Genomic DNA, 21,254 nt, shown 5'->3' with positions numbered 1-21,254 from the left:
TATCTAATCTGCTAGATTTTTCTTAGGGGTGCAGGACACTTTATTAATTAATTGGGAAGTTCAAAGGAATACAAAAGGGTCATGTGGATAGCCCAGCCACAAGTGTCGACCCTGGTTAAGAGAAACCGAAAATTTAACCAAGCTATGAGCTTCTTTGTTTGTGTCCCTACCTTCGAAGATGATATCACATGCTTCAAAAAGCTGTTGATTCGCATTGATCTCTTGAATATTGCGTTGTTCTTCCCTTGTGAACCATGCTTTATATCATTGACAACACTCTTATTATCGCATGAGATGATGATTCTTCCTAGATTCAGGTCTTGGGCATGTGCTTGCGCTTCTCGACATGCTTGTGTTTCAATACAGACCGGGTCATTAATGCCTGTAAAGACCATCGCCGAGGACCTAAGTGAAGGCCCTTGTCATCACAGCATACATCACACGATGCGCCCATGGAGCCATCTTGGGAGAGCCCTCCGTCCACATTGAACTTAAACATCCCTGCTGGAGGAGGCGTCCAAACCTGGTGCAGCCGAACATTTGCAACTGGAGTAGGTCTCATCGGTCTAGGGGCATTCTTGATGCTCTCCAATTTAGCAATGAAGCGTTGAATGAACATATGTGTGGCAAGAGAACTTTGGAAAATAGACTCACGGATGGCCTTCCGCCTTGCTGTTCATATAGCCCAGAGAGTCACCATGAGGGTGACAAACTTGTCATGTGATAAAGTATCCATCATCCCAAATAACCAATGTTTTGTGCTTGGGTCCGTTTAGCAATTAAGTGGTGAAATAGGTCGCCATCAACCAAAGCCTAGACACACCTCGTCGTCATGCACTCGAGTAGGGAATGATGCCACGAGTCTGTCGCTCCACACTGACAGCTATCAGACCGTGACATATGTCGATGATGCCAGACGTCTTCAGTCGGAATGGAATGCTTTGCTAGTCTCCACAAAAAATTGCGTAGCTTTCCTGGGACGTCCACCTGCCAGAGCTGCTTCCATCCATTCTCCTCAGCTCCAGAATTGGAGGAGCTCTAACGCCCATCGAGCCAAGTCTCCCGTCGGTGCTTTGTGTGGGTGACCATGTGGTACGCTGACCTCACTATGAACAAACCGTTATTATCAAAATTCCGTGCCCAGAAATCCTCATTATTTCTTGTACAAAGCAGTATGCTCAAGATTACGTCCACATCGGCAGGGAGAAAAGTTTGTTGTAATACCTCCCTATTCCATGAGACCTCAACATGATTTATGAGCTCACTAACTAGGGTGGGGCGGACGCCGCGAGGCACACAATCGGTCTCATGTTTTCATCTCTAGGGATCCAGTTGTCCGACCAAATATCGATTGAAGAACCGTCCCCAACTCTTCGGATCAAGCCTTGGTGTAGCACATCTCTTCCTTCAATTATTGCTCGCCATTTCTATGAAGGAGGGTTCCCAACTTTGGCTGACATAATATTACCAGCGGGGAAATAAATATCTTTCAACATCATGGAACATAAGAGTGTCAGGATAGTGTAGAATGCGCCATACCTGCTTAGCAAGCATCGCTAGGTTGAAGAGCTCTAAATCCCTGAATCCCAATCCACCTAGAAACTTTGGTTGGGTCTTGTCCTTCCAAGAAAACCATGACGGCTTCCTTTGGCCTTCCTTGCTTCCCCACCAAAATTGTCATATGAGTTTATTCATGTGCTCGCATAAGCCTCTCGATAATTTGAAACATGACATAGAGTAAACTGGAACCGCCAGAGCCACTGACTTGATCAAAACCTCTTTACCAGCCGAAGAGAAAAGTTTTGTCATCCATCCTTTAACCTTGTTCCTTACTCCGTCCTTTAAATATTTGAAAGTCCCCTATCTAGAAGAGCCTATATCAGAGGGCAAACCCAAGTACCTATCATTTAAAGTTTCATTGGGCACTTGAAGAATATTTTTGATCTCATCTTTGACATCTACCGGGCATTATTTGCCAAAGAAAATTGAAGATTTGTTAGCATTAATAAGCTGACCAGAAGCCCTGCAATAACTATTCAACATGTTTGATACCTCAGTCACCCCTACACCATTTGCTTTGAAGAACAACATGCTATCATCTACAAATAAGAGGTGGTTAACAAGGGGCGTTGTAGGCGCAACTTGAATTCCACCCATCTGAGATGACTGATCTGTGGATTTAAGGAGGCACCAAATGCCCTTTGCTGCGAACATAAACAGGTAAGGGGAGATAGGATCTCCTTGACGAATACCTCGTGAAGATTTAAATTCATCCCATTTCTTTCCATTGAACAAAACTGAGAAGACCAAGTCCATAACAATAGTGACCCATCTTTCAGAGAAGCCAAGTTTGAGCATGATGGCTCTCAAGATAATCCCATTCAACCCTACCATATGCCTTCATCATATGAATCTTAAGTGCACAATGACGATGTTTGACTGCTTTGTTGCGCTTCATGAAGTGAGGACATTCATATACAGCAACGATATTATCAGTTATAAGGCGACCTGGAACAGAAGTCGATTGTAGCTAAATGGGAGGTCGAGGGATCAATACCTCACTGTAGCAATTCTTTTTTTAATTTGTAGGCCCAGTACAGTGAGTGGCTGACACGGATCTAGTGTCTAGGCGATAGGATTTACTCTCAATTGATCAAATCAGGGATACAAGTAGCTAGGGTTCATAGCAAGAAAGGGGATCGGGAGATGAGAGTCAGAGGTGGGAGAGGGGATACATCGCCCAGCGGCGCCGTCAGGTTCTGGACTAATCGATACCCTAGCCAGTGTCTCGTCTTGCCTTAAGTAGTCTCACTTGCTCCACGCTGGCCCAGTCACTTGCCGGTTGGGCTTGATGATCCTCTTGGGCCGGGCTGGCGGTGCTAGGCCTTGGCCTTCAGTAGTTCCCGTGACATTCCCTCCCCCTTGCATTTTGGCTTGTCCCCAAGCCAAGGCTCGAGGAAATCTGGCGCGGAGAGGTACTTCATCTTCCAAGGTAGCCAGCGACTCCGGAAAGCCAGACCAGTGAACCAGCACCTGCGGTATCTGCCGCACCCCGCGTTATATGTCGCGGCGTTGAAGGATGGCTGCTGGTACTTGGAAGTGTAGAAGATCCTCGTCGAGAACCGACAGCTCCGGCATGATTTGTGTGTTCGGAGGCATGCCCACGCGAAGCTGGGAGACGTGGATGACAGGGTGGATCTTGGCCTGCTCCGGCAGCGCCAATCTGTATGCAACCTCGCCGACGCGCCCAGTAACCTGAAATGGACCAAAGAACCGAAAAGCTAGTTTGTGGTTAGCTCGAGCCGCGACCGATGATTGCGCGTACGGTTGGAGTTTGAGGTACACCCAATCCCCAACTGCGAACACTCGATCCGATCTCTTCTGGTCTGCCTTAGCCTTCATCACTTGTCGGGCGCGGTGTAAATGTTGCTTCAGGGACTGCAGCACTATTGCTCGATCTTTTGTCCATGCCGCCAGATCAGACACTGTATCATCCGCAATGTTTGTGATGCCGAAGAATCGGGGTTTGTGGCCATACAGCACCTCGAAAGGGGAGGACTTGAGCACAGAATGGTACGATGTGTTGTACCAGAACTCCGCCAACGCCAGCCAGTCAGCCCATTTGCTCGGACAATTGTGGACGAAGCATCTCAAGTACAGCTCCATGCACTGGTTGACTCTCTCAGTAGTCCCGTCGGTCTGTGGGTGCCGCGCTAATGATATGTTCAGGGTGGTCCGTGTCAGTTTGGCCAGCTCTTGCCACACCCTGCTAGTGAAGATGCGGTCCCGATCTGAAACCATCTTGTCCGGGGGCCCGTGGAGCTTGAAGACGTTCTCCATTTATGCGTTAGCCACTTGCAGTGCGGAGAACGGGTGCCGGAGTGGAATGAAATGAGCGTACCGTGTCAGCTTATCCACGACCACTAGGATTGAGTTGTAGCCTTTTGATCTTGGCAGCCCTTCTACAAAGTCCAAGGTCACCATTTCCCAAGCCTGCTCTGGTATGGGCAGCGGTTGGAGGAGGCCGGGATACTTGACATGCTCTGGCTTGGCTTGTTTGCAAATTGCACAATTGCCCACAAATATCTTAACGGCTTGTTTCAGTTTGGGCCATGCGAATAGCCTGATAATGCGGTTGTATGTCGCCTGAACCCCCCGAGTGCCCACCGATGGCCCCTGAGTGCAGCTCCTGAAGAACTTTGTCTTGAGCCTCTTTGTTTTGACCCAGCCACACTCTTCCTTTGTACCGGATGAGCCCTCCTGTCACTTGAAAGGGTCCCTTGAGGGCGATCCCTTGTTTAGCCTTAGTCAACATATCCCTACAACTGGGGTCCATCTCATACCCTTGCTTGACTTGGGTTAGCCACGCGGGAACACAGACTGTGATGGCACAATTGGACCCCGCTGGTCTGCGTGATAATGCGTCAGCAGCCAAGTTGGTTGCTCCTTTGCGATACTCAATTTTGTATTGAAGCCCCAACAGTTTTGACAACGCCTTGTGCTGCCAGGGTGTGGTCAGTCGCTGCTCATCCAGACAAGTCAGGCTACGATGGTCGGTGCGTATGGTGAACTCAGGTTGCAGCAGGTATGGTCTCCATCGTTCCACCGCCAGTAAGATCGCTAGGCACTCCTTCTCATAGGTAGATAACATCCGGTGTCGAGGTCCAAGCGCCTGACTCAAAAACGCGATTGGGTGGTGGCGTTGCATCAGCACAACACCGATACCAACGTCCGATGCATCGGTCTCCACCGTGAAAGGCTGCTTGAAATCCGGCAATGCCAGCACTGGGGCTGAAGTCAGTGCTCGTTTCAGGGTCTGGAATGCTTGCTCACATGTGTCTGTCCACTGAAATGGCACGCCCTTCTTCAGAAGATCGGTGAGCGTACGACTGATCACCCCATAGTGCTTGATGAACCAGCAGTAATACCCGGCCAGTCCCAAAAACTGACGCAACTCCTTCACCGAGGTGGGCGGATCCCATGCTTGGACCTTCTCAATGTTCTTGGGGTCAGTGTGTACTCCATCCGCACTGATTACATGTCCCAAGTACCTGAGCTGCGGCTGTGCAAAGGCACATTTCTTGATCTTGATTGAGGGAGTTCCGGACTAGGGGGTGTCCGGACAGCCGAACTATCATCATCGGCCGGACTCCAAGATTATGAAGATACAAGATTGAAGACTTCGTCCCGTGTCCGGATGGGACTTTCCTTGGCGTGGAAGGCAAGCTTGGCGATACGGATATGTAGATCTCCTACCATTGTAACTAACTCTGTGTAACCCTAGCCCTCTCCGGTGTCTATATAAACTGGATGGCTTTAGTCCATAGGACGAACAACAATCATACCATAGGCTAGCTTCTAGGGTTTAGCCTCCTTGATCTCGTGGTAGATCCACTCTTGTAACACACATCATCAATATTAATCAAGCAGGACGTAGGGTTTTACCTCCATCAAGAGGGCCCGAACCTGGGTAAAACATCGTGTCCCTTGTCTCCTATTACCATCCGCCTAGACGCACAGTTCGGGACCCCCTACCCGAGATCCGCCGGTTTTGACACCGACATTGGTGCTTTCATTGAGAGTTCCTCTGTGTCGTCACCGATAGGCTCGATGGCTACTTCGACCATCATCAACGACGCGGTCCAGGGTGAGACCTTTCTCCTCGGACAGATCTTTGTATTCGGCGGCTTTGCACTGTGGGCCAATTCGCTTGGCCATCTGGAGCAGATCGAAAGCTACGCCCCTGGCCGTCAGGTCAGATTTGGAAGTTTAAACTTCACGACGGACATCCGCGGGGACTTGATCCTCAACGGATTCGAGCCACAGCCGAGCGTGCCACACTGTCACGACAAGCATGATCTAGCTCTGTAGCCGGACAGTACCCTGGAGGCCACACTAGAACCCGCTCCGATCTTCAATTCGGAGCCGGCTGTGCAGATCGAGGACGGATGGCTAGACATTGCCTCGGGGGCTGCAACCTCTACGGCGATAGAGCCGAACAATGACCTTGTCCCTCATGAAGCTTGTGACTCCGAGGTGCCGGACTCCTTGCCGGACTCAGAACCTCCCGCGCCCCCTCCGATCGAATCGGATTGGGCGTCGATCATGGAGTTCACCGCAGCGAACATCTTTCAAGACTCACCTTTCGGCGACATCTTGAGTTCGCTAAAGTATCTCTCGTTATCAGGAGAGCCCTGGCCGGACTGCGGTCAGGACGGTTGGGATGCGGACGACGAAGAAATTCAAAGCCCACCCACCACCCACTTGGTAGCCGCTGTCGACGATCTAACCGACATGCTAGACTACGACTCCGAAGACATCGACGGTATGGACGAATATGCCGGAGACGACCAAGAACCAGCGCCTACTGGGCACTGGAAAGCCACCTCATCATATGACATATACATGGTGGATATCCCAAAGGATGGGAACGGCGAAGAAACAGCGGAGGATGACCCCTCCAAGGAGCAGCCCAAGCGCTGGCGTCAGCGGCGCCGCTCTAAATCCCGCCACAACAAGAATGAAGACTCCGGCACCGGAGATAATAATACACCGAACAGTGCCGAAGATAACCCACTCCAGCAAGATGCAGCACAGGAGGACGGAGACGCCAGCCCTCATGAGAGAGCGGCAGAAGAAGAGGGTAGAGGATTATATGCCTCCCTCCGGAGACGAGGCAAGCCTCGACGACGATGAATTCGTCGTGCCTGAGGATCCCGTCGAACAAGAGCGTTTTAAACGCAGGCTTATGGCCATGGCGAACAGCCTCAAGAAAAAGCAGCAACAGCTTAGAGCTGATCAAGATCTGCTAGCCGACAGATGGACTGAAGTCCTCGCGGCCGAAGAGCATGAGCTCGAACGCCCCTCCAAAAGCTACCTTAAACGCAAGTTGCTCCCCCGATTAGAGGAGGAAGCATATGAACCCGCATCACCAGGAGACAATACGGCTGACCGACCACCCCGTGGTCGCGACAGAGAGGCCTCTAGGCCCTTCACTAGACCCGTACCCCGGCATCGCTCGAAAAGCACAAGGCCACAGGGGAACGCTCTGGACTTGCGAGATATATTGGAGGGTAAGGCAAGACAATCGAGATCGATCTATGGATCGCGTGGGCGCCCCACGGTACGTGACGACAGCCGTCGCGCCGGACACAGTAAGTCCGGCTGGGTCGAACAAAACAGGCAAAGTTCTTCTGAGCTCCGTCGTGATATCGCCCAGTACAGAGGCGCCGCACACCCACTATGCTTCACAGATAAAGTAATGGATCATCAAATCCCCGAAGGGTTTAAACCCGTGAATATCGAATCTTACGATGGCACAACAGACCCCGCGGTTTGGATCGAAGACTATCTTCTTCACATCCACATGGCCCGCGGTGACGATCTTCACGCCATCAAATATCTCCCCCTCAAGCTTAAAGGACCAGCCCGGCATTGGCTTAACAGCTTGCCAGCAGAGTCAATTGGGAGTTGGAAAGACTTGGAAGCCGCATTCCTCGATAACTTCCAAGGCACGTATGTGCGACCACCAGACGCTGATGACCTAAGCCACATAATTCAGCAGCCAGACAAATCGGCCAGACAATTCTGGACACGGTTCTTAACCAAGAAAAACCAAATCGTCGACTGTCCGGATACGGAGGCCCTCGCAGCCTTCAAGCATAACATCCGCGACGAGTGGCTTGCCCGGCACCTGGGACAAGAAAAGCCGAAATCCATGGCAGCCCTCACATCACTGATGACCCGCTTCTGCGCGGGTGAGGATAGCTGGCTAGCACGCAGCAACAACCTCAGCAAACATTCTGGCAGTCCGGATTTCAAGGACCGAAATGGCAGGTCGCGTCGTAACAAAAACAAGCGCCGCATCAACGGTGACAACAGAGAGAATACGACAGTCAATGCCGGATTCAGAGGCTCTAAACCCGGTCAGCAGAAAAAGCCATTCAAAAGAACTGCTCCGGGTCCGTCCAATTTGGACCGAATACTCGACCGCTCGTGCCAGATACACGGCACCCCCGAAAAGCCAGCTAACCACACCAATAGGGACTTTTGGGTATTCAAGCAGGCGGGCAAGTTAATTGCCGAAAACAATGACAAGGGGCTGCATAGCGATGATGAGGAAGAGACCCGACCGCCGAACAATAAAGGACAGAAGGGTTTCCCCCCACAGGTGCGGACGGTGAACATGATATACGCAACGCACATACCTAAAAGGGAGTGGAAGCGTGCACTCAGGGATGTATACGCGATGGAGCCAGTCGCCCCGAAGTTCAATCCATGGTCCTCCTGCCCGATCACTTTTGACTGAAGGGACCACCCCACCAGCATCCGCCACGGCGGATTCGCCGCATTGGTCTTAGACCCAATCGTTGATGGATTTCACCTCACCAGAGTCCTGATGGACGGCGGCAGTAGCCTGAACCTGCTCTATCAGGATACAATGCGCAAAATGGGCATAGACCCCTCAAGGATTAAACCTACCAAGACGACCTTTAAAGGCGTCATACCAGGTGTAGAAGCCAATTGTACAGGCTCAGTTACACTGGAAGTGGTCTTCGGATCCCCGGATAACTTCCGAAGCGAGGAGTTAATCTTCGACATAGTCCCGTTCCGCAGCGGCTATCATGCCTTGCTCGGACGTACCGCGTTTGCAAAATTCAACGCGGTGCCGCACTATGCATACCTCAAGCTCAAGATGCCAGTCCCTCGAGGAGTCATCACGGTCAACGGAAACACTGAACATTCTCTCCGAACGGAGGAACACACAGCGGCTCTCGCGGCAGAAGTACAATGCAGCCTCTTAAGGCAGTTCTCGAGTCCGGCCGTTAAGCGGCCGGACATAGCTAAGCGCGCCCGGAGTAACCTACAACAAGACCACCTGGCACGTTCCGAGCACGCGTAGCAGTGCGGCCCCAACCCCAGCCCCTGCAAAACGTCAAAGCAGGTCCTTCGCATACACCATTACACTCTAAAGATACCATGGGCATGGGGAGAGGGGCACGACCACGATAAGCCCAGACTGCGGCTCAACCACACCAGGGGCTCTCAAGTGTGTCGTTCTTTTTCTTTTTACCTTTTATTTTTTACTCACAGGACTCCGTTCGTCAGAGGCCCTGTCCGGCAGCAGACCTGCCGAACTCACGATGCAACAACCAGGGAAGGATAAAGGCTACAACGAATATACAGGTGGTCTCCATTACGAGCATTTTTATACACCAATCCGCAGCCTACCCCTGGAGGGGGACATGTTTAACAGTCCCATCCCTTGCTTATCGCACTATTTGTATCGTTCTGCATTCATAGCAGCACTTATTGAATAAAACAATGCAGCACCTTTTTTGCTTGTCATTGCATTTCGTTTTCATACATATGTTCATTTACGACATGTTGCATCCGTACACTTTGGTATGGTTAAAACACACCAGGGGCTTATGTTCCCCGCATCATGGTGTGATAAGTCCGAACACTTTCACAAGTGCGGCACCCCGAACTTATAGCATTATATGCATCGGCTCCGAATCATGTCTTGGGTCAATAGTTGGGTTTGCCCGGCTCCCATGTTTTGGTACCTTACGTTCCGTTATATCGGCTAAGGTAGCACTGGGAGAACCACTGTGATTGCGCCCCAGTTGAGATGGGTTAACGCCTCAGTGGAGAAAGCTAAAACTGACCGTCATGATGAGGCGAGAGCCGGTCGCTGTTCGAAGAGGTTTTTTGTGAGTCCTTAAAGACTTATGCCGCTTAGAGCGAGGAGCCAGATCTTGTCCGGCCTAGGCGTGGATAGCGCCCCAAATTCGGCCTTCCGAAGACTAGGGGCTTCGCCGAAATTTAAAATTATAGAATTCTATGGCTAAGTGAGAGTATTCAAGCATTATAAGTCCGGTTGCCTTGTTTGCTGTGTTGAGCGCCTCCCTAGATGGACCCAAAAATGGGAACAAGAGTGCTCAAGTTTATCCCGAACACCCCAGCACTCATGGCATGGGGGCTGAAGCCGACGACTTGCCATCTCTCAGATTTGATAAACAGCCGCACAAAAGGTAATATTTTAAATTAACAAGCATTGCTTAGCGCACATGAACTAAGTTTTCAAGCGCATAGGATAACAAAATGCGAGTTTACTAAAAAATTACATCTTTGGAGCACTCCCCCGCAATAGTGCGGGCGCCCTTCAGCACACTCTTATAATACATCTCGGGCGTGCGATGCTCCTTGCCCTCTGGTGGCGGGTCCGTCACAAGCTTCTGGGCATCCATCTTGCCCCAATGCACCTTTGCGCGGGCAAGGGCCCGACGGGCACCCTCAATACAGGCGGAGTGCTTGATGACTTCCACCCACGGGCACGCATCCACCAGCCGCCGCACCAGGCCGAAGTAGCTCCCAGGCATGGCCTCCTTGGGCCACAGCCGAACTATGAGGCCCTTCATGGCCTGTTCGGCCGCCTTGTGGAGCTCGACCAGCTGCTTTAGCTGGTCGCTAAGGGGCACCGGATGTCCGGCCTCAGCGTACTGAGACCAGAAGACCTTCTCCGTCGAGCTCCCCTCCTTGGCCCGGTAGAATGCGGCAGCATCGGACACGCTGCGAGGAAGATCTGTGAATGCTCCTGGAGAGCTCCGAATTCAGGTAAGCAACAGGTAATTAACACTCACATGCTTACTTTGCATGAAAAATGCCTTACCCGCTGCTATTTTCTTCACTGCCTCAATCTCCTGGAGGGCCTTGTAGGCTTCGGCCTTAGCGGCTTTGGCACTCTCAAGAGCCGTTGCAAGCTCAGACTCTCGAGTCTTCGAGTCACGCTCCAGGCTCTCATGTTTTTTCACGAGATCCTGGAGCTCTTGCTGTACCTCCGCCACCCGCGCCTCCTGCTTCTCTTGCTAGGTGCGCTCCGCGGCCGCATTGCGTTCGACCGCGGCCACCGCCTCTTTCAGGGTCACCACCTCGTTAGTGGCCCTTGCAATACCCACGTTATCCTTGTCATTCTTTTTGCAACCAAAATCCTTTTCTGTAAGGTACAATTTTACTCAGGTGTTTCTCACCTTCCTTGTCCTCGAGCTGCTTTTTGGCACGGCCGAGCTCGTTCTCGGACCGCTCGAGGTTTTCCTTCAAAGTATTGACCTCCGCAGTCAGTGCGGCAGAGGTCAGCAGCGCAGCCTGCAATCCCATATTGACATATTTATTATGACTCCTGCGTATATCTTTTTAGATCCTTAGTCCGGCTTTTTCTTTCCGAACACCGAACCGAGCATCAGGGGCTACTGTCTATGCGGTACCATTTTATACATATTGAAATTCTTACCTCAAAGCCTGTTAGAAGGCTGCTGCAGGCTTCGGTCAGCCCGCTCTTGGCGAGTTGCACCTTCTGAATCACCGCACTCATAACGGTGTGGTGTTCCTCTTCGATGGAGGCGCCATTGAGCGCCTCCAGCAAGCTATCCGGCGCCTCCGATTGGACGGAGGCTGCCGGCATCACGGTCTTGCCCTTCTTGCGAAGGGGTCGCCCGCCGGACTCCGGAGCCACTGTGGGTTCCGGGGCCGAGTCCGGTGCAAAGTTCGGGAGGTTGTCCTGCGACACCTCTGGGGCCCTCTCCTCCTGGTGGGTCCCTTCCTGGGATCCCACCTCGGCATCGTTCGCGTCACGGGGGGTGGAGGCAGTCGGAAGAGAATCCATATCCGACGCACCTAAGGACCCGCTCGATGAAGCGGGAAGATCATCCTTAGGCGGGCTGCAGGGTTGTATGCGGCATTAGAAAGACATTATGTGGCGAAAAATATAAACCTTGAAGTTATTCGGGAGTCCGGATACTTACGATCTCGCCAGGGGCTTGGCCCTTGGAGGCCAGTCCTTGTCGTCATCACTGGCGTTGGCGGAGCAGTCCGGGGGAAGAGTTTTCCCCTTCTTGGACCCTTCGGCCTCCCTTGTTGGAGAGGCCTTCCTTTTCTTCCCTCCCCCCGCTGGGGGAGAGGCTTTCTTCTCCTCCTCGCCTTGGTGGGAGGAGTCGGCCTCGGATTCATCATCCGATAGCACCTGAAAACGGGAACTCTTCCGAGTCCCCGTGGCCTTCTTCTTGGCCTTCTTCTCCGGCACCACGTGGGGTGCCGGAGCCAGCAGACCCTTTAGGCGGGCGTCCGCTGGGTCCTCTGGCAATGGGGCCGGACAGATAGTCCGTTCGGCCTTCGCCAGCCAGTCCTGTCAAAGGTAAAGGGAGTTTAGATCCCGCATAGAGTCAAACTATGGAAAACAAGTGACAAAATCACTTACCTCGTCAGCTGGACGCTGCGAGCGGAATCCGCGATCTTCGGTAGCGGATGCGGGAGCCTCGGCGCCTTTGAACAACACCTTCCAGACATCTTCGTACGTAGTGTCGAAGAGCCCGCTCAGAGTCTGGTGCTGCACCGGATCGAACTCCCACATGTTGAAGCCCCGTCGTTGGCACGGCAGAATCCGGCGGATGAGCATGACCTGGACTACGTTGACAAGCTTGAGCTTCTTGTCCACCAGCTTCTGGATACAGGCTTGGAGTCCGGTCAGCTCCTCCTAATCCCCCCAGATCCGGCCACTCTCTTTCCTGGAGGTGAGCCGTGTAGGGATGTCGGATCTAAATTCGGGGGCCGCTGCCCAATCAGGGTCACGCGGCTCGGTGATGTAGAACCACCCCGATTGCCACCCCTTAATGGGTTCCACGAAAGTGCCCTCCAGCCACGTAACGTGGGACATCCTGCCCACCATGGCGCCTCCGCACTCCGCTTGGCTGCCCTTCACAACCTTCGGCTTGACACTGAAGGTCTTGAGCCACAAGCCGAAGTGGGGCTGGATGCAGAGGAAGGCCTCGCACACGACGATAAACGCCGAGATGTTGAGGATAAAATTCGGGGCCAGATCATGGAAATCTAGGCCGTAGTAGAACATGAGCCCCCGGACAAAGGGATGAAGTGGGAAGCCCAGTCCACGGAGGAAATAGGGAAGGAATACTACCCTCTCATGGGGCCTGGGGGTGGGGATGAGCTCTCCCTCGTCGGGGAGCCGGTGCGCGATGTCGCTGGACAAGTATCCGGCGCTGCGCAGCTTCTGGATATGCCCCTCCGTGACGGAGGAGGCCATCCACTTGCCCCCTGCTCCGGACATATTTGGAGAAGGTTGAGGTGAGATGTGCGGACTTGGGCGCTGGAGTTCGAGTTCGCGGAGATGGATAAGCCAAGGAGGAAGAAGTCGCAGGTAAAAGGGTTGGATCTTTATCCCCTTATATGGGCGGACGGAAACATGCGTCCCCACCGGCCTGATAAAACTCGCTTATCTCCCAAGCGCCGCAATCAATGGCGCGGTTGGGTTACCCACGTCCGTATTGATGGGAATCCCGGAATAAGGGGGACACGATCTTTGCTTCAACAGGACGTGCCAAGGAAACTGCTTCGCTGAACGCGCTGAGGTGGTGCGGTAAAAACAATTCGAGTAAAGGCTTGGTAGTGGTGTGATGTCACGCCATAAAATACGTCAGTAGATTGAACTTGTGTAATATTATTCTCTCTACAAGGGTACGTGGAATTTATTTTTGCAGAGCCGGACACTATCCTGGTGTTCACAATCTTCTATAAATTATTCGGAGGAAGAACCCGCCTTGCAATGCCGAAGACAACATGCGCGCCGGACTCATCGCCATTGAAGCCTGGTTCAGAGGCTACTGAGGGAGTTCCGGACTAGGGGGTGTCCGGACAGCCGAACTATCATCATCGGCCGGACTCCAAGACTATGAAGATACAAGATTGAAGACTTCGTCCCGTGTCCGGATGGGACTTTCCTTGGCGTGGAAGGCAAGCTTGGCGATACGGATATGTAGATCTCCTACCATTGTAACCGACTCTGTGTAACCCTAGCCCTCTCCGGTGTCTATATAAACCGGATGGCTTTAGTCCATAGGACGAACAACAATCATACCATAGGCTAGCTTCTAGGGTTTAGCCTCCTTGATCTCGTGGTAGATCCACTCTTGTAACACACATCATCAATATTAATCAAGCAGGACGTAGGGTTTTACCTCCATCAAGAGGGCCCGAACCTGGGTAAAACATCGTGTCCCTTGTCTCCTGTTACCATCCGCCTAGACGCACAGTTCGGGACCCCCTACCCGAGATCCGCCGGTTTTGACACCGACATTGAGCTTGAGAGAGTATTTGGCCAGCCGCTGGAATACCTCACGCAAGAGCTGGACATGTTCCTGGAGGGTTTTGTTAAACACCAGGATGTCGTCAATGAACACTAACACGCCATGACGAATCAGAGGTCCTAGAACAATGTGCATGCCTTGCTGAAATGTAAACGGCCCTCCGGTCACTCCATATGGCATCACCTTAAACTCGAAGTGCCCGTGATGAGTTTGGAAAGCTGTCTTCGGCTCGTCCCCTGGACGCATCCGAATCTGGTGGTATCCCGATCTCAAATCAAGACTAGTGAACACTGTCGCCCCATGCAGCTCGTCCAAAAGTTCCTCGATAATTGGTATTGGGTATCTATTTTTGATGGTGATTGCATTCAAATGGCGGTAGTTGACACAAAATCTCCATTCTCTGTCCTTTTTCTGCACCAGTAAAACAGGTGAAGAAAAGGGGCTGCGGCTGCACTGAATGATTCCTTGGCGTAGCATCTCACGGACCTGTGCCTCGACCTCGTCTTTCTGGACAGGGTTATACCTGTATGGTCGCACGTTCACCGGTTGAGCTCCTGGAATGAGATCAATGGAATGATCAAACTCCCGCGATGATGGCAGACCTTGTGGTTCTGCGAACAAACTGCTGAATTCCTCAAGCAAGGCTTGAACAGCAGCTGGCACCGGGGCTGTTTCCACGTCTGCTTTGACCTCAGCTACCAACAACACATGCGCGATGGCTGTCCTTGCTTGCAACAGGTTCAGTTGAGTGGATGAAATAGGTTCACAAATGATATCCGAGCTGTCTATCCCTTGGAGTTGCACCTGCTTGCCTTCGTGTCTAAAAGCCATTGATTTTTCAGTCCAGTTAACTGTCATCAACCCTCGAGACTCGAGCTAATCCATTCCTAATATGATATCGTAGCAGCCGAGCGGAAATAGCTTGAATGTGGATCGGAATTGTTCCCCTTGGATCTGATATTCGCACGCCGGCAATTCCTTATCACACAAGGTAACTGTCCCATCGGCCACCTTCACCTTCAGTGGATGTTGCATTGGTTGTACCCCTGGCCAGTTTTGCACAACCTCCGAATTGATAAAACTATGAGAAGAGCCCGAGTCCACTAGCATTAGCAGCACCTTGTTACCCACTCGACCATGAAGACGGAAAGCCTTTGGCGCCTCTGTACCAGTAACAGTAGCCGCTGACAGCAATTACAACTCTTCTTCTGAACTATCCACTTGAGCACTCGGTGTGGGATCCGGTGATGTTGGTGGCGACAGCATGCCCACCATCTCTTCAACAACGTGCAGTTGTACAGTGAAGGCGCAAGTATGCCCTGGCCCCCAACGCTCGCCACACGTGAAGCATAGCCCGCGTGCTTTTTTGAAGTTGCGCAAGGCCTTGAGCTTGTCGTCCACTGACGTAGACGAACCCGCGGGCGTCTTGGCGATGTCGAGTCCGCGGCGTGTCTCGAGTGGCGATGGCGTTGGTGAGGTGCGCCCCGCCTGTGTGGGCACCGGAAGCGCGACAGCCAGCGGAGGCCGCGAGGTGAATCGCCCCGCTCGAGTATGAGAGCTCCCCGACCGAGAAGGGCCATTGTTTTCCTGCTCCAAACGCACCAGCTCGACCACCTCCTCCTGCAATTCAGCCAAAGAGACGGCAGTTTCCAAGTCTGGGGGTCGATGAAGCATCACAGCAACTTTAATGTCATGATGCAATCCTTCGACAAAATGAGTAGTAAAGAACAGGGGATCCCAAGAGCTATGATGCGCTAACAGGCTGTGCATGGATAAATTGAATTGTTCGGCATATTCGAGAACCGAGCCTGTTTGCTTCAGTTTCGAAAACTTGCGCAGAAGGAACTGAAACTCAGAGCGCCCAAATTTGTCTAGCACAGCTATGCAAAACCCCTCCCAGTTAGCACTCTTCAGATGCATTTTAGACCACTCTAACCACAAGGCAGCCGCCCCTGTAAAGTGAACAATAGCAGTGTCCACCCAGACGTGCGTTTCAAGCCCACTTACACGGAAAAAGGCTTCGCAACGAAGGCGCCAACCCGTGGGATTGTCACCATCAAATTCAGGGCACTCCATGATTTTGTTGCCGAAACGGCCTCCCTTGCCACCCTGATTACTGCTACCGCCCAACTCTAAGGAAGGGGGGAGGAGGAAACGGGGTTCGGAACGTACCATTGGCCGGGAACGGCGTAGTGAGGATCGGTCCCTCACTAGCTGAAGCCCGTGGAAGTAAAGCCCTGTGGTGGCCAGTGTGCCCGTGATCGTCATCACCTTGCTCGATGTTGGTCGGTGGCGCGTCCGCCGTGACGGAATTCGGCATCGGCCTGTTGGCTGGTGCGGTGCCTGCCGCGATCTTCTCCAGCTGCGCCCGGATGTCGCCGAGGTCTGCTTGGAGTCGTCCCACCGCCGTGTCCAGGTGGGTCGCCAGGTCGCGAGATCCTGGACGACCGGCTCGAGCGCGACGAGCGTTGGCTCCATCTTCGCGACCGCGGGCTCCATCTTCGCGACCGCGGGGGCCATCCCATCCAATGTCTGCTGGATCGATAGGAGGGCCTTGGCGATGCCGCTTCGCTCCGCCGCCGCCTCCTCCCACTGCTTCTGGGCATCCGTCCCCGCCATGATCTCCTTGATGCTGCGCGTCTTTGGCGCCAGCTCGCGATGCGGAAGAGAAAATTTCTGGTGGAATTGGTGGCTCTGATTACCAGATGACACGGATCTAGTGTCTAGGCGATAGGATTTACTCTCAATTGATCGAATCAGGGATACAAGTAGCTAGGGTTCATAGCAAGAAAGGGGATCGAGAGATGAGAGTCAGAGGTGGGAGAGGGGATACATCGCCCAGCGGCGCCGTCAGGTTCTGACTAATCGATACCCTAGCCAGCGGCTCGTTACCAGCCGAAGAGAAAAGTTTTGAGGGCAAACCCAAGTACCTATCATTTAAAGTTTCATTGGGCACTTGAAGAATATTTTTGGTCTCATCTTTGACATCTGCCGGGCATTATTTGCTGAAGAAAATTGAAGATTTGTCAGCATTAATAAGCTGACCAGAAGCCCTGCAATAACTATTCAACATGTTTGATACCTCAGTCACCCCTACACCATTTGCTTTGAAGAACAACATGCTATCATCTACAAATAAGAGGTGGTTAACAAGGGGCGCCGTAGGCGCAACTTGAATTCCACCCATCTGAGATGACTGATCTGTGGATTTAAGGAGGCATCAAATGCCCTCTGCTGCGAACATAAACAGGTAAGGGGAGATAGGATCTCCTTGACGAATACCTCGTGAAGATTTAAATTCATCCCATTTCTTTCCATTGAACAAAACCGAGCAGACCAAGTCCATAACAATAGTGACCCATCTTTCAGAGAAGCCAAGTTTGAGCATGATGGCTCTCAAGATAACCCCATTCAACCCTACCATATGCCTTCATCATATGAAGCTTAAGTGCATAATGACGATGTTTGTCTGCTTTGTTGCCCTTCATGAAGTGCAGACATTCATATACAGCAACGATATTATCAGTTATAAGGCGACCCGGAACAAAAGTCGATTGTAGCTAAAATGGGAGGTATGAGGGATCAATACCTCACTGCAGCAATTCTTTTTTAAATTTGTAGGCCCAGTAAAGTGAGTGGCCTACGAAGGATCAGGCCCAGCGAAGCGTTGCAATTTCTCAGGCCCAGTTAAGCCAGCGATGGACGAAGGATCGAGGCCCAGCGAAGATAAAAATGGTTCGAGCATGACGGACGAAAGAATTTTCTGTTTTTTTAGGGGAGGAAGGGACGAAAGAAAATTTTGGAACGTACTATTATGATGGTAAGAAGTAATAGCCCCTTTATTATTATATATATATATAAGATAAAAATAAAGATAAAGATAAGGATAATGATAAAGATATTATTAGGTATAATTTGATATACTAGAAGATATAGATATGGATTATCTGGGCAGAATTCCGGAAGAATGGTGAAGGTCATCCCCTCGAGGAACACAGCCGCGGCCGCCGCTCTGGCCCCAACCCTAGCTAGAGCTCCGGAACCTTCTCCCTGGAGAGCCTCGCGGGACTGATCCAGGAGTCCACGGGGTGCGCGATGCCACCAGGGGGAGGAGAAGCAAGCCAGCATGGCCGCACGGGGAAGGAGCAGAGCGATCCGCCGGAGATCCGCCGCCGCGACGACTCCCGTCCCGCGCCGCCGTTCCCCGTCGTAGCTTCTCAGGTCTGCTCCTGGATCTTCCAATCAATGAATCTTTCTTTCTTTCTCGTGTCTTCGAATCAATGAATCGATCGGGATCTTAATCAATCTTTCCTCGGCCCGTTCGTAGAAGAGGAGGCAGACGCAGCCGGCGTCGGAGGTGGTGAGCGTCCCCGAGGGCCCCCTCGTCGAGATCCTGGCGCGGCTGCCCTACCGGTCGCTCTGCCGATTCAAGTGCGTCTCCAAGCAGTGGCGCGTCCTCTGCTCCGACCCCAGCATCGTCAAGAGGGCGACGCAGACCCTCTCCGGATTCTTCCAATACGGCCCGGCCGGCAGCCTCCGCTTCAGCAATCTGTCCGGCGGACGTCCGCTGGTCGACGCTTCGCTCCCTTTCCTGCGCCCGAGATACCAAAGGATCAATATCGAGCAATGCTCCACCAGCCTTCTCCTCTGCAAATGCTGGAAACTGGAATCGGAAAAGGACAAATTCGATTTCATCGTGTGCAATCCGATGACCCAACAGTGGACCGTGCTGCCTCCTATTGAATGGCTGGACCAAGACAACGGAGAACCCGAAAGTTTCGAGCTGAGTTATCCCTTCCTGGTTTTCGACCCGTCCGTTCCGTCTCGTTTCGTCGTGTTTGCGCCCCTCTGGGAGTCGATCGACGTTGTGCCGATATACTCATGGGAAACCGGACAATGGACTCCCAGCAGGGGGTGGGGACACAGACGGCATGGTGCCGTTAGCGCCGAATGTGTCTTCCTGAATGGCATGATCCATTTCTTACATTTGCTTTTCCATGGAACTTTCATAACTATACTAGACCTTGAGGGGGAGGTTTGCCGGAAAATTACTTGCCCGGATGGAATGCAAGGGGCAACAACGCCTGGTTATGGTTCGGTGGGGTGCTCTCAGGGACTCCTTCATGCTTGGTATATGGATCCTCATGATTACCAGCTCTCCGTGTGGGTGCTCAAGGATTATTATGCTACTGAAGAAGAGTGGACCCTAAAGCATACCGTCGACGTTCCAAAACTCTTTGAAGAAACGGAATCCGACCAAGAAGAGGATTATCGTCGCCAAGAGGATGGGTCCTGTAAGTATCAGATGTTTGCAATTCATCCAGAATACAACGTGATTTTCATTACTGACTGGAAGCTGGTGAGTCTGTCGTACGACATGGACAGCGGGCGAGTGCATCCCATGTGCACTTCTGCAGATTTCTTTGGTGCTCTACCTTTTATTCCTTGCTTTGCGGATTTGGCTCACGGATGATCACTAACGCCTTTGAAAAAATCGCTCTTCTAGTTCCGTGGCACTGGTTTGGCTGCAGCCGTTTTGTGGCGTTGAACAATGTTGGTCACCGGTAGACATTTTGTAAGCGACAACAGATCCAGCGGGTAATGCTTGCTTAGTTGTATGAATGACTTGGTCGCCCAAATATATTTGTGTTTTATGTAGTACTGATTAATGTGGTCACTTGTTATCTGTTCGCGTCGGCTGAATGTGAACTTTCATTATCACTGTTTAGAATTATTTCCATTTCCTCTTTATTTCCATTTGTGTCGTGTCGAGCAAATAGATCTTAAATATGACTTGTTGTGCATCTATGCTGAATATGGATGATGCCATGTCTTTGTAACGGTAACAGAATTTTGCGAATGGTCTCTTCTATGCCGCATATACCAAGGGTAAGGAGATGTTGGTGTCGTTTATGAAACCAATATGGAGCTTTTCTATATATTAAACAGTATGCAGCTTATATAGCAGATATAGTGAACATAATTATCTCTTTATTTTGTTCAGGGGAGAGGACAAAGATTCTTCCTGTAGCTAAAACTAAGCACTCTTTATGTTTGCTGTTTGTCACTAGTAGTGTGCTTCTAATTAGTTTCCTGTTTTTGAATCTTTTTCTTGCGGGGATTGAACTTTTCATTGACCATACTGTTGAACTGCTAGGTTGTTGTCAAACCAATCCTATTTTTGAAGCTTTTTCAGATTTTGTTGACAATGATGTAGCTCACATAACATAATTTTCTTGTCAGCTACGAACTGTGTACTGAATGCACTTTGAATTATATTCTAATTTAAACTGTTACCCGTGTGTCGTCCTGCAGCTGAACCTGAGAAGTAACTTGACCGCCTGTCTTGCTGCATGACCCACTACACAGGCATGTCACTAGATTGAGCTTATATTCATGCACGACGCAGTCACACGTGTGATAGGTTTAAACTTTATTCTGTTTTAGAATTTTTTTTGAATGCCCCATCAAATTTTCTTTCATTTAGAATTAGAATATGCTCTCTGGGTGCAGCCGTTTTGTGGTGTTGAACAATGTTTGTCAACAGGTATAGATTTTGTATGCAACAAGTGATTCAATCGGTAATGCTTAGTTGTATGAATTACCTAGTCACCTAATATATTTGTTTTCATGCAGTGCTAATTATTGTGCTCACTTGTTATCTGTTCGTGTTGGGTGAATGTGAGCTGAAGTTATCAATATTTAGAAGTATTTACATTTTCTGCTCTTTATTTCCATTTTGTCAAGCAAATAGATCTTCAAGATGAGTTGCTATCCATCTATGCCAGATATTGATGTTTGTAACAGTAATGCGGATGGTCCCTTTCTATGCTGAATATACAGAGCATAAAAACTAAAGAGATGTCAGTGTCATTAGGCAGCTTCAAATCTAATGGACATAATTATTTCCTTATTTTGTTTAGGGGAGAGAAGAGAATGATTCTGTCTGTAGCTAGGACTAAGCACTGTTTAAGTTTGATGTTTGTCACTAGCTACTACCTATGCACCCAACCCCTAGTGTGTCCATAATGTCCTATTTGGCCAAGACTAGATAGACGAGGACTCGGCAAAGCCTACTTTGAGAGCTGGGTGTACACC

The 21,254-nt window shown here is 51.1% G+C and overlaps 1 protein-coding gene across 1 annotated transcript; it reads left to right on the top strand.

The window, feature by feature from the left end:
* The first annotated feature begins 18,130 nt into the window (after positions 1-18,130).
* Positions 18,131-19,906, top strand: LOC119288287 (F-box protein At5g49610-like). Its single transcript, XM_037567923.1, has 2 exons — positions 18,131-18,377; positions 18,484-19,906. The coding sequence occupies exons 1-2, from the start codon at positions 18,252-18,254 to the stop codon at positions 19,627-19,629; spliced, it is 1,272 nt and encodes a 423-aa protein (XP_037423820.1). The 5' UTR covers positions 18,131-18,251; the 3' UTR covers positions 19,630-19,906.
* Positions 19,907-21,254: the final 1,348 nt, after the last annotated feature.

This window comes from Triticum dicoccoides, chromosome 4A, assembly GCF_002162155.2.
Source record: "Triticum dicoccoides isolate Atlit2015 ecotype Zavitan chromosome 4A, WEW_v2.0, whole genome shotgun sequence".
Classification (NCBI taxonomy): Eukaryota; Viridiplantae; Streptophyta; class Magnoliopsida; order Poales; family Poaceae; genus Triticum; species Triticum dicoccoides.
This window is presented reverse-complemented; position numbering and strand designations above follow the sequence as displayed.